The following is a 13,276-nucleotide window of genomic DNA, read 5'->3' on the forward strand; positions in this document are numbered from 1 at the left end:
TATTCATAATTTTGCATTAGTTTACTTTCAAATAATGACTCAAAATTAAGGAAATACTCTAAAAATCTATCAAATGCATTGTTTTAACATTTTATCAAATGAGTTGTCTAAAAAGATTATTATTGTATATTATCAAATGCCTTGTTAAAGTCATGGAATAACATGTTTGTATCAAAAGCCTTGTTTATGTCAAAAACATATTGATCACCTGTTTATATTAGAAATTTGTTCTAGATTGTATCAAATGCTTTGTTTAGGTCAAGGAATTACACTGACCGACCAGAGCCGCCGTCTGTTCTTCCGCAAGCACTATCCAGTCACAACTATTTCCCACTGTGGGGTAGATCCAGAGGACAGGAGATGGAATCTTAAATCAGCTGATAAATCTACAGGAATATATCATGAAGTTTTTAATTTCGAAAGTAAAAGTTAGGTTTAATTTTGAATGTATTTATCTTATTTGTATTTTTTCAGTACTAGTTGCTGCGCCCCTAGCATATATGAGGCTCTGTATTCGAAACGGTAGGTAAGGGCAGAAAATAGCCTGAAGAAACTATTCAAAGACTTTAATCTAAAAATATAATAGCCTAAAACCAACCCTGGAGCAATGTTAAGGTTCCTTAAAATGAAGAACTTGAAATCTTAAACTACAGATATAAAACCTACTTTATATAAAAGAATAAGTAACGCATATAAAAACTTCATATAAAATATTTAGACCAATCAGCTGAACGCTCCCTGCGGATTTTCGGTTTTGTGGCGCGTAAAACCAGTTCCAGTGTGGCGGGAAATCAGTGTCACGTGTTTGCTGAGCTGGACGCGGACCAGCCGGCGCGCGCCATTGTCAACTTTGTCAACAAGCTGATGGCAATTAGTCAAAATGGCGGACAGATGAATAACCGCCATGCTGATATGGTTTAACAAAAACTATTAAATTCAATTCAAAGCCGTGGTTTTATCCATTTATTTCTCATACAATATATGAGATGTATTATTGTATTTAACATGGCAAAACGAGCTTTGTAGAAAAACTACATAAGTGTAAGTTAAGAACATTTTTTTGTTGTTGTGAAAAAGTGATTCTAGATTCCTTCTTGCTTTCAAACAAAGCTTTCAATTTAACCATTTTCAACTTTTATAATCTTATAATTCAACTTTTTTTGTTTATAACATTTGTAAAATTGTAATGGAACGCTCAAAATATTTTGTTTTTACACTTTTATCTTCTAAGATAAATAGACAAAAATGTTCTAAAATTCAAATCATTTAGATTTTATGAAAAGACAAATAACATATTTCATAAACTATTAAGAATTCTTAATTTTATAAATTTATAAATAAAAAGACAACTTTTTTCAAGCTCATTTTGTACAAAGCTTTTCTATAATTACCAAGAAAAATTTTTCCAGCATGACTTTGGAACTGCTAGATTATAACCAGTTTTATGCCATACCGAGAAATCATGTATCGTACTGTATTATAACCAGTTTTCTACGAATATAAAAATGTAAAATCATAATATTAAAACCGTGCTTTCGGCATCTTGGGAATAAAGAAACTGATTTTAACCTTATAATTGTATATTTTTATATCTGCGGAAAGCTGTGTACAATACGATGCGGTAAATAACTATTAAACTTGAAGACAATCTCAAGAAATAAAAATAAATAATGCAATCTTATGTAAAAAAGGCCAATATTAGCAATTTTATAAATATAAATTATATATATTTAACTTGGATAGAAATAAAATATAGTAATGTTATTGTGTTTATGTGAGAAAGGTAGAGGATATTATACTGGAGATTATGTTGGAACCCAAAGTTGATAATAATTTCTTAGCTTTGAAGTTTTGGGGACTTTAGTTAATCTGGATTGGTTGGTAAAAACAATTGGTTTCTTGTTTTTTGTTTCAAAGATGTATATTGTAAAACCTCTGTACATTTAAATTTAAGGTTAAAAACTTTAGACACTGCAGTGCACTGGTAATTTGGAACCAATTTATCAAAATTCAATAAAAGTACACAAAGTTTTTGTGCAAACGAATAAGATAAGGTTGTTATAAAACTTTGGGTACCAGTTTAAGCCTCTAATTTCCCCTCCCTCCCTGAATTGATGTAATTACTTCCATCTTAGTTATTAAATTGTTATGAATATGTCTGTCAGAAATATTACAACCGGTGCTGCATTGTAAATTATTATTAATGGTATTATCAATTAATTATTTTAATTTTAACAGTTTATTTACACTAATTATTATATTATAATTATAATTATTTTTAACAGTCTTTATTCTTTATAACTTTAATGTTATGTTTTAAATAACTTTACTAAAAATCTGCTTTAAAGTTTAACAAATTTTTTTCATTATTATCAAAAAAATGTTTCTAAATTTTAACTGTTAAAAAGAGCTTTTATCAAATTTTTCTTTTTTCATAAATTCAATTATATTTAAATATGTATAGTTTTACTAATTTTTATAAGAAGATTTAAAATTAGTTAATAATCTGTTTATATAAAATAAAAGATTTTATACTGAAGATTTTTGTTTTTTTTTCATAGATAGTTTAGGAAGCATTGTAACTCAAGTCTATAATTAGGTCATACAAAGCAATGTAAGTAGATGCATATTAAGCACGTATTTTGTATTTAAAGTAATTTGAAAAAGATATTTACATTATTTTATTGGTATTTTTTTCTAAACATCTTGCTTGTTAAGCTTAGCTTTTATTGATGTTTTGGATCATGGATAGAAAACGAAGTAGCGGGGTCCGTCGTATTTTCACGGTAGCATTTGATAAGTTTATTAGGTTAGGTTATTTAAATGTAAACGATTGAATTGATAGGAAATTGGCCCCGCAAGTTTAGAGTCTCCCGCAGGGGCTATAGATAGGAGAAAAGCTAGTGTGAAAATTCGAGAAAAAAACCGCTACTTCGTTTTATTTCTTTTCTTTATTTGTTTCCTATAAAACAGGAGGATTTTTGAATAGTTGTCTGATGGAGTGGGGGTGTGCAGACGTTCTTGCACCAGCTCTAGTCCATAACCAGTTCCAGCTTTTTCTGAAAATACGGAAAGTGTCATGTATCATTTTACAATTAGAATGGAAGGTAATTTCCCTCAAAGCGACTTGTCGAGCACAGAACCGCCCCACCCTAACCATTAACTTGTTTTAAACAGGTTGGGATGTTTCAGTGCTCGATAGACATTTTGAGTGAAAGAACGAGCATAGTCATGGTATTGCAGGTTGGGGCGTCAAGACCCGCAAAAAATCTAAATTGGTAAGTATTGCCTTCCGTTTTTTCACCACCTTAAGATCCACACCTATCTGACAAAAGCAGGGAATTATAGGAATAAGATCATGGACGATACAATTGGATACACCCCCAGTTGCGATTTGTGCAAAATTATTTATTCTGATCAAAATTATCGGTAGAAAAGTTTGTTCACTAAAGATTTATATTTAACAATTGAGATTTAATTAAAGTACTCAAAGATGACACAACAAATAAAAATCGTGTTTATAAATCTTTGGGTACCAGTGCAATCAAGGATCTCTTCCTCCCTGGGAATCCCGTACAACTTTCAATTCAAATATAGTTAAAGATCTCGCGAATTGCTAAACCTATTTGACTATGCTTTTCAGTAAATATTCCATGCGGTTTTAAGAAGTGATCTATAGGCATATGACAATTTCCGATAAGTTGATGAACATCCACAATGATAATACACAAAATTACCCAGTCTGTAGATTGAAAGTAGTGGTTAAAACGTTTGAATCAATCAATCAAACTACCCTACATAAAGTCCTCAAAGTTGTTATGCCAACGAAAAAGGAAATGTTATTATAAAACTTTGGAGACTAAATAAACAGCTCATTGTTCCCCTTCTCTCTGAGTTTTTGGCTATTTTGCTGGTGAACGATGAAAAAATCTCAAGGATAAAAATAAACTTTTAATATAAATAATCTTACCCTTTTCGTTTGAAACATCCAGATATATGACTGAACCAATGTCTCATATCACCATAAACCTGCAAACAATCAATTTAATTCACAAATTGAAAAGTATGTAGTCTGAAAACCATATTTTCAAACTGCATTGTCCTTTGTATGTACACATAGCGATTCTAGAGCAAGAAACTTTAACTTTCAGCAATCAACAAACGAAAACTTCAGTCCTATGTAATTTTGGGTCCAGAATCATAATCTGTTAAAACTAAAATCCTATGTCTTCCTATTTGCAATAAAATCGCATTAAAATTGCAACAAATATTTGCGATACCTTATTTTCATCTTATAAGAAATAATAATCTATTTTGCTAAAACAAAAATTAAAGTTAAACATTTATCAAATACTTTCATATCTTTAAATTTGCAAAAAAAATATTTTTTTGCAGAATAATGCCATTTTTGTCAGCGATATAAAAAGTCTCCTAAAAAATAGATTGTTAGAAAAAAAAGTAAATGTAAGGATTATAATATGTTTTTCTGAAGTCATTTAATAAATTTATACAGTAAAAACCAGAATTGTGCAACTTATTTGAATGAAAAGCCAAAAAACGTAATTTGCAAAAAAATTGCAACCCCTAAATCACATAGAAAAATTAACTTTTAACCAATCTAAAGTAATATGTTTTAAAAAACATTAAAAAATATTAATCTTTTATTAAATGAAGTTTTTTTGAAAAGTTCTAATTAAATAGAACAGGGCAAAATAATTTTTTCAAAATGTAAACATACACTTAACTATGAATATTTCTATAGTTTTTCTAAAACTTAAAAATCAAATTGTACTCAAAATCAATATTTTGTTTGTTAAATCTTCTTGTGGCGAGATTTTTAAATGTTACTTTTTCATACGTATTGAATAATCATAAAAAAAAAAGAAAAAAAATTGCATTAAGCCGATTCAAATATATTAAATATTTCCTTATTAAGGCAGCAAAATAAAAAAAGGTGTAAAATAAAAATAATTTATTTTTATTTTTTAAGCTGTCTAACTTTTAAAAAAAAATTTTAAAACGATTTTTGCAAAAATAGATAATTTTTCATTAAAAGGAAGTTTTGTTTACTAAATCAGCTGTTATCAAAGAATATACAGTTTTCTTATGTTGGGCTAAGAATAGTAATTTCAAGGGATCGACAGCCGCACACAAGCCTCAAATTCCGCAGGTGTGCAAAATAAAGATTTTAATAAGGAGAATGGCTGTTAAGAAACATTTTTAGATATCCAGCTTAATTCTAAAGTTATAATATGTCCCTCCAAACAGTAATTATTTGGACGCCCCAAAAATAGACATTAAAAAACAAGAATGACAACATCCATAAAAGCGAAGCTCTGAAACAGTTGAAAAACGAAGTTTAACACCAGGAGATTGTCAGAACTCATTAATCAATATATAAAAGACGAAAAAATTGTAAGTAAATTTGTTAAAAACTGCTGAAATACAGGATAATAATTAAGGACATACATACATTTTTAGGAGGTGATTATAGAGATGCTTCACTTATGGAATTGTACTTTGTTGTCCTAGGAATCAGTATTCCAAAAATCAGATCAATCGGATAATAACATCACATACAAATTTGTTGTTGAAAAAGTAAAAAAACGACATGTTTAAAATGGACATACAGACATTCTGGTATTGAATATAGTGTTGCTACGCTTTCTAAACTGTACCTTACTATGAAAGGAATCAACATATGAAGTTTCAAATTGATAGGACAACTATAACATGCCATAATTAACGAAATGAGCTATCCGTTCCGGACGAACAGACTGACCAACCCTAATTATAGAAAAACTCGCTTTTAATAATGATAAAAAAGCTTCGCTCTTTGATATATACAAGCGGCTGCGCCCCTAGCATCTAGAAGCTCTATTCTAAAGGATAAATAAGGGCAGAAAATAGCCTTACACCATACCCACACTTTATCTATAAAATAGAATAGCCTAAAACCACCTCAGGACCTATAGGAAGCTTCAATGTAAAGAAGAACCATATCGGGTCAGCGATTAGCAAGATCCTTTGCTACACACAAAAAAAGCTTACTACTTTAAATAATACTAGCGGCTACGCCCCTAGAAGCCTCTAGGAGCACTTAATTTAGGAGGGGGAAAAGTCGACCTCATCCCATATTAAATTTGAGTTTCAAAAGAATAAAAAAATATTTTTGGGGGGGAGTGGGGTGAAGACACCCTCTCCAAAAATAGTTTAAAACCTTCCCAGAACCTATAAGAAGCTTCACTGTAAAGGAGAACAATATCGGTTCAGCGGTTCGCAAGATCCTTCGGGACAAACAAAAAACGCTTACTACTTTATTTAATACTTTGTATTATAGAAGAAGATAATCACATTTTAATTCAATAAATTATGGCCTTTCAATTAGTGTTAAGAGGGGGGGGGGGGGGGGTGGGGGGAAGTTCTGACACTTTTGCGTAAACAGTGATTATAAGGTTTGGCTTTAGAGTGAGAGGAGAGATTATTTCACAAAAAAAATCCTTTTGGGATGTAGTTTTCCTATTTTAAAAAAATAATTTATTTGGCCTCCAGGTTTAGATACTGCTAGCCTCCAGGTGGATTTTAGACAGGTAAAAAAATTCTAGTTAGAAAAAAACTTACTTTATGGATAGTATGAACTGATTTGAAAAAAAAAATTTTAACCAGTTTCAGGTACTGCAGGGCTCCAGGTGGATCCTGGACAGGTAAAAACGGAAAATTTTTACTTTTGAAGTCAGAACAAAACTTATTTAACAAAAGTTGCTACTTTATGTATGGTATGAACAAATTTTAAGAAAATTTTGAAATTACCCCAGGCCTCCATGTGGATCCTGGACAGTTAAAACCTAAAATTTCTACTATTAAATTTACTGGCGGCTTTGCCCCTAGCCTCTAGGGGCTTTGCCCCAAGAAGTAATTTAAAAAAATGTAGTACATGGGATGGATCTTCATCTTCATCATTTGCATCATCAAAAAAAAATTGAGGCACTGGCTCTACATCTTCAAAAAAAAATGAGGGGGAATTTTTTTTATTTTTGGGGGGGTTGGGGGTGTCCCACGCCCAACGAAAATAACCTAAAACCACCACAGGACCTATACAGGTATATACCCTGAAGAGAAGAATCTGATCGGTTCAGTGGTTACTGAAATCTTAAGCTTATTAGGTAAACTAGGTAAAAAGTAGCAGGTTTTAAAATAAGGTTTGTTCTAACTTAAATAGTAAAAATTTTCAGTTTTTATCTGTCCAGGATCCACCTGGAGGCCTGCAGTAACTGAACATGGAGCCTGATTTCAAGATTTTCTTCAAGTTAGTTCATACCATCCATAAAGTAACAACTTTTGTTAAAAAAGTTTTTTTCTAGCTTAAATAGTGAAAATTTTCAGTTTTTAACTGTGCAGGGTCCACCTGGAGGCTTGCAGTACCTGTACATGGAGCCTGATTTAAAAACTTTCTTCAAATTAGTTCATACTGCCCATAAAGTAGCAACTTTTGTTAAATAAGTTTTATTCTGACTTCAAAAGTAAAAATTTTCAGTTTTTACCTGTCCAGGATCCACCTAGAGGCCTGCAGTTCCTGAACCTGGAGCATGATTTCAAAATTTTCTTCAAATAAGTTCATACTGCCCATAAAGTAGCAACTTTTGTTAAATAAGTTTTGTTCTGACTTGAACTTTTTTTACCTGTCCAGAATCCACCTGGAGGCCTGCAGTACCTGGACCTGGAGGCAAATCCTAATTTTTTTGAATAGGAAAACTTCATCCCAAAAGGAAACTTTTTTTTGTGAAATAATTTATCCTCTCACTCCAAAGACAAAGCCTATAATCACTGTTTATGTAAAAGTGTTAGAACTCCCCCCCCCCCCATTTATAAAAATTTTAACATTTAACCTAGATAATTCAAACTATCCTTTCTGACTACTGCATCTGGGCCCAATTTTTTCATTTGCAAATTGAATACATGTTTGCGGGAGATAATTTAAATTTCGTCTTGGTTACCGCAATAATGCGGCACTGCTATGACTGTAATAAAAAAAAACTCCAATGCTAATTGCCTAATAACACTTTTTTTATAAATGATTATATCTTATAAAATCAAATACGAACGCTATTACATTAAAAATCTATTATAAATTACAACAAATTAATATTATTTTTTTTTACCACTGGGAGTTGTTTATGTGAATGTTATGAACATATTAGCAGACAATTATTTATTTGAAATTTACAAAGGTAAAATTTTCAGGGATATAAAAAATAAGTTTAGAATTTTTTTCATTTTGAAAGATAATCTAATTAATTGTCAATAATCGTATTTCAATAAAATATATCTTTGATAGGCAATATATTAATCCTAAAAATTGAAAGTCGTCTTAGTGATTTTCATGATAAGGATTTTAATTTTTTTAAAAAAACTAAATATCTCTGAAGAAGGGGAAAGAAGGATTTAACTGTAAATGAAAACATGAAATATAGGCCTTAATTTTATCGCCTCACTTTGCGGATTCTTGCGGAAAGGTGTGGATAGTATAATTCGCCTCTGCATCTAGGTGTGTAAGTTATATAGAAAGGGAAAACATAAAAACAATTTTTTCAGGATGGCTTCGAAACTGATTGATATCCGCTGGATTAGAACCAGTTCCCAGCCACACTAAAATCATGTATAACATCGTATTACAGATAATTTTCCAGGAATATTAAGATAACGATCATAACTTTAATATCAGTCTTGTAACCCCGTGTCTAGAGCCCCTCGGGACTAACAAAACCGGTTATAATCTTATAATTTTTTATTTACTTTCCGCGGAAAGCTGTCTATAATAATGAAATATTTTACCTTTTGTTGTAGAAGTTCTCCTGAATGGAGTTTATCACATAGCTCGCAAGCATCTAAACAGAAAATATTCTCTTGCAGTAGCAAAATTCAGGGAGGGAGGGGACATTGGGCTGTCTATTATACTAATCCCCAAAGTCTTATAATAACGTTTTCTTATTCGTTGGCTTAACAACCTTTGGGACTTTATTAAATTTTGATTTGTCGAATCTTGTTGAGTATTCAAACGTTTCAACCAATAGTTTTAATTTAGTGAAGGGGTAATTTTGTGCATCATTATTGGGGATGTATTTTAATTTATCGGACATTGTTTTATCCCTTTAGACCCATGAGCAAAATTTTACAAATTATAGTATCCTATTATACAAAGCAGTAAGTTTTTTTTATTTATCTTTAAGATCTCAAGTAAGATCTAAGTAGCGAAGCTCAAAAATTATGAATGGATTTTGGGAAAAAAATTTACTATAAAGCAGTGTCTTTACAATAAACATTAAACTTGATAAAATAGGGAAATCAAAAACTTTTAAAATCACACAACCTTCAAAATCACGAAAACTTAAAATTGTCTTAACCATAACACTTTGGTTAAGTGTGACTTCCGAATTTGCGGGAAGTTCTAGAGATCTTAGTCTTACAAGGCAAAACCCCCAACACCAGGAACCATCAAGTTCAACAGCAGGTTTGAGTATAGATTTATTGACACAAACTATTTCAAAGTCCTGAAATTACAAAATCAATTAATACAAAATTCCAGTTTTTATATCCACACAATATTATTTGCTTTATAAAAATCTTTTTTTTCTACGGTTAAAGAATCTTTGGGTACTTTGGCTTTAAAGAAAAATTATTTGGTTTAATAGATCATTGTTAAATGCATAAATATAAGCACATAAAATTTACTAAAACATAATATTTGAATCATAATAAAGTTTCACGTGTAGCTGGCTAAAGCCTTTAAACTTAATTTAACTGCAGCCAGGTCGATTCTTGATTCACAACAGCACCAACCTCATTATCAGAAACGGCTGCAACACAACCAAATTCAGCATCATCATTGTGAACGGCTACAGCAACACCCGCTGTAGCAATGTTATCAATGGCTGCGGCAGTATCTTTAACATCAGAATTGATTCCAACACAAACAACAGCATCAACTGCAGAACCAACAGGTTCATCAACAACAGCATCATAAGCAGAACCAACAGGTTCATCATCAACAGCATCACAAGCAGAACCAACAGGTTCATCATCAACAGCATCACAAGCAGAACCAACAGGTTCATCATCAACAGCTACGGCAGTGCTCGCCCTAGCAGTGTTGTCAACGGCTGCAGCTCTATCTTTAACATCAGAATTGACTGCAACACAAACAACAGCATCAACTGCAGAACCAACAGGTTCATCAACAACAGTATCACAAGCAGAACCAACAGGTTCATCATCAACAGCATCACAAGCAGAACCAACAGGTTCATCATCAACAGCTACAGCAGTGCTCGCCCTAGCAGTGTTGTCAACGGCTGCAGCTCTATCTTTAACATTAGAATTGACTGCAACACAAACAACAGCATCAACTGCAGAACCAACAGGTTCATCAACAACAGCTACAGCAGTTTTCACCGGCCACGCACTCTCGTCCTGGCGCAACCATTCTGGACCCAATCTGTACCTGGATCCTGGACCCAAATCTGTTACCTTGCAGGTGCTCCTGGATGACTCTGAGGACAAAAAATCAGGCAAGGTGCCTCCACTAACACTGACAGCTTTATACGCAGATTTCTGCTCACCAGCTCCACAGTCAGCACTTGTACAGATAAAACCACTTCCAAAAATGGTTCTCCACAACATAGACTGGCCCACTTTCTGGTAGGTTGACGGGAACACGTCAGGATGGGTATTTCCAATGATAATATCCAAGCCTCCACAAATATATGTGAATCTTTCTGGCGGCATCTTAAATATTTTGGCGGCGGTTTCAGGATGGACCGAGCGCATCTCGTTGCCACCTCCGAGGTTAGGCATAACAGCTGCCTCAAATTCCCTCAAATTACCATCCCTGTCCTTCAGATAGAACACCACATTGCGGCAGGATGATTCACTACCGTCAGCAACAGAAATGTTTGTATATCTGCCGGTAGATTTCAGCTTCAATTTGTTGGACAGCTTCTCAGACACAAGCGGAAGATTCGCACCTGAATCAAACATGACGGCGGCATGGCAGGCGCCGCCGCCAGGAGCTGCAACTGGAACTAACTGCAGCAGGAAGGTATATGTGCTAGGCGCAGAACTTGATTTGTAGACTGTATTCACACTAGCACTAGCCTCATGCAACAGATGACTATGATATCTGTTGCAATTATTGGTGCCACAGACACCAAGCTTATCCGATTTAGTACAATTGTCAGCAGAATGACCATCACACAGGCAGAGTTCACACGGCTTATTCTGCTGGACAACTTTTTTTCGGTCAACAACATCCATCTTCTTAAAATCGGATGTTTATCATTGCAACTTTCAATAGGACATGCACTATTCCACTTGGAAGTTTTGTCCTTTCCAGCCCGTCCATTTTCATTGTCACTGCGGCCATTTACTTGCGCGGCGGCAGCTCTATCACGATTCCTCTTGCCGGCATCAGTGTCATAGGACAGATCACCAGCCAACATTGCTCCTCTTGTCTTATCAAGAAGTTCTACAATCTTCTTGATATTAGGATTGTTCATGCTGCCTAACTCCATCATAATTTTCTCTCTCAGGACATCTGGACATTTGTCTTTAAAAATATGAATCAGAGTTAGATGGTGATAATCCTTAGCTTCGGAACCAACCATGGCTTCTACCTCCTGCATGGTGCATTTGAAGGTAGCAATTGCACTGACTACGTCCACAGGTTTCTCCACAGGTTTCATCTTATTCAGCTTAGTCAAAATTTTCATAAACCCGCGGGTGTTTGACAAAAACATCTGATCCAAAAACGACCATTGTTCATTATGATCCCTAATCGCTGATACTTGCTTGCGCAGCTCCGTATTGGTTATCACTTTTTCCATACACAGCATCAGACTTAGCCTCTGGTCAGTAAATCTGTAACCAGCGCACAGATCTTTAAAGACCTGTTTAAAGTTGGAGTAATCCGTGTCAGTACCATCAAACGACGGCAACAGGCTATTGTCCCAGCGCCCATACTGCGGGTTGGGACTCCGAATATCCACGGCAGACATACTCCTGGAGAGTGCGGCAGATGTCCCACTCTCATCCAAGTTAGATGTACGACGTTCCATCTCTCTCAGCCTTCGGTACATATCACGTACTTCTTGGCGCAACTCGACAGAAATCTCGAGCACTCCTATGTCCATCCTCACTCTCTCAATGATGTCGAGGTTCTTGGCGACGGTGCTCAACCTCGCGTCGTCCGAATCATTGTCAAGCCAGTGCAGAATTTTTGTACACTGCTCCAACGATGCATGAACTTTGTCAGCAACATTTTTCTGTTCACTAGCTTCATCAAAATCACGCTTAAACTCGCGCATCTCACTAGTTTCCACGGCAAGTTTTAGATTTTTTATTAGGTCAGATTGGTCCTTGACCTCACTAAAAATGTCACGAATTGATTTTAATTTCACATTTCCACATGAACTTAAACTTTGGCAGGCTTTCAGATTATCATAAAACACTTTTAACTGTTCATCAAACACTTCTAGCCTTTCATTGCCAATAGCGATAGCTCGCTCAATTTTCTGCTTTTTTCATAAATATAAGCACATAAAATTTACTAAAACATAATATTTGAATCATAATAAAGTTTCATGTGTAGCTGGCTAAAGCCTTTAAACTTAATAAATCCGTCCTATATGCCATACAATTATTTATAAATGAAGAAAAAACTACCTCAAGTTCTTATGGTTTAAGCACCTGGCATACTAGGGTTATTCACGCACTTTGAGACCAATGATAGGCCCGACTCAATTCTCCGAATGTCCTTATTCACACACATGTAATTCAAACATAACGTGGAGAGACCCAAACATAAACAATATTCAAATGCCGCGACTCTTTAGGAAAGTTAAACAAAGACGACATTTTTTCTGGATTGGAATTTGGAATAAGGAAATTAATTTCGATCTTGATAAACACAAAGCTTCCTCGAAAAGAGGTTAAGACAAAAATCTAGCACCGCAATTAATAGACAAATTTTTATGTAACTTTATGGAAATATATAAAATATAAGCATATTTAATCCCTGAAAATTTCAGCCGTCAATCCTGAATATGAATAGAGAAAATCACAAAAAACCTAAAAATCTAGGATTCGATATAGCACCCCAATCAATAGACAAAACTTTTTAAAGAATATAAAAATGTAAAATTAATTAATCCCTGAAAATTTCAGCTCTGTATCTTTGAAAAGAATTTAGAAAATTACAAAAACTTGAAAAACTAGGAATCGA

At 33.6% G+C, this 13,276-nt stretch overlaps 2 protein-coding genes across 6 annotated transcripts in view; one reads left to right on the forward strand and one right to left on the reverse strand.

The window, feature by feature from the left end:
* The window catches only part of by (focal adhesion protein tensin), a 102,676-nt gene extending 100,137 nt beyond the window's left edge, over nucleotides 1-2,539 (forward strand). For all 5 annotated transcript variants that reach the window (XM_080169334.1, XM_080169335.1, XM_080169337.1 and 2 more), the window contains 2 exons: nucleotides 258-390; nucleotides 717-2,539. In XM_080169334.1, coding sequence (XP_080025460.1) covers nucleotides 258-390; nucleotides 717-921 — 338 coding nt within the window. In that variant the 3' untranslated portion in view covers nucleotides 922-2,539. The remainder of the gene's footprint in view (nucleotides 1-257; nucleotides 391-716) is intronic.
* Nucleotides 2,540-2,775: 236 nt separating this feature from the next.
* LOC145326186 (alpha-(1,3)-fucosyltransferase C-like) overlaps nucleotides 2,776-13,276 on the reverse strand; it is a 14,790-nt gene continuing 4,289 nt past the window's right edge. Inside the window, exons 4-6 of the mRNA XM_080169340.1 lie at nucleotides 8,833-8,885; nucleotides 3,971-4,029; nucleotides 2,776-3,059 (exon numbers count right to left, since the gene is read on the reverse strand). Of these exons, the coding sequence (XP_080025466.1) occupies nucleotides 2,963-3,059; nucleotides 3,971-4,029; nucleotides 8,833-8,885 (209 nt within the window). The 3' untranslated portion in view covers nucleotides 2,776-2,962. The remainder of the gene's footprint in view (nucleotides 3,060-3,970; nucleotides 4,030-8,832; nucleotides 8,886-13,276) is intronic.

This window comes from Acartia tonsa, chromosome 8, assembly GCF_053477335.1.
Source record: "Acartia tonsa isolate MP-2025a chromosome 8, ASM5347733v1, whole genome shotgun sequence".
Lineage (NCBI taxonomy): Eukaryota > Metazoa > Arthropoda > Copepoda > Calanoida > Acartiidae > Acartia > Acartia tonsa.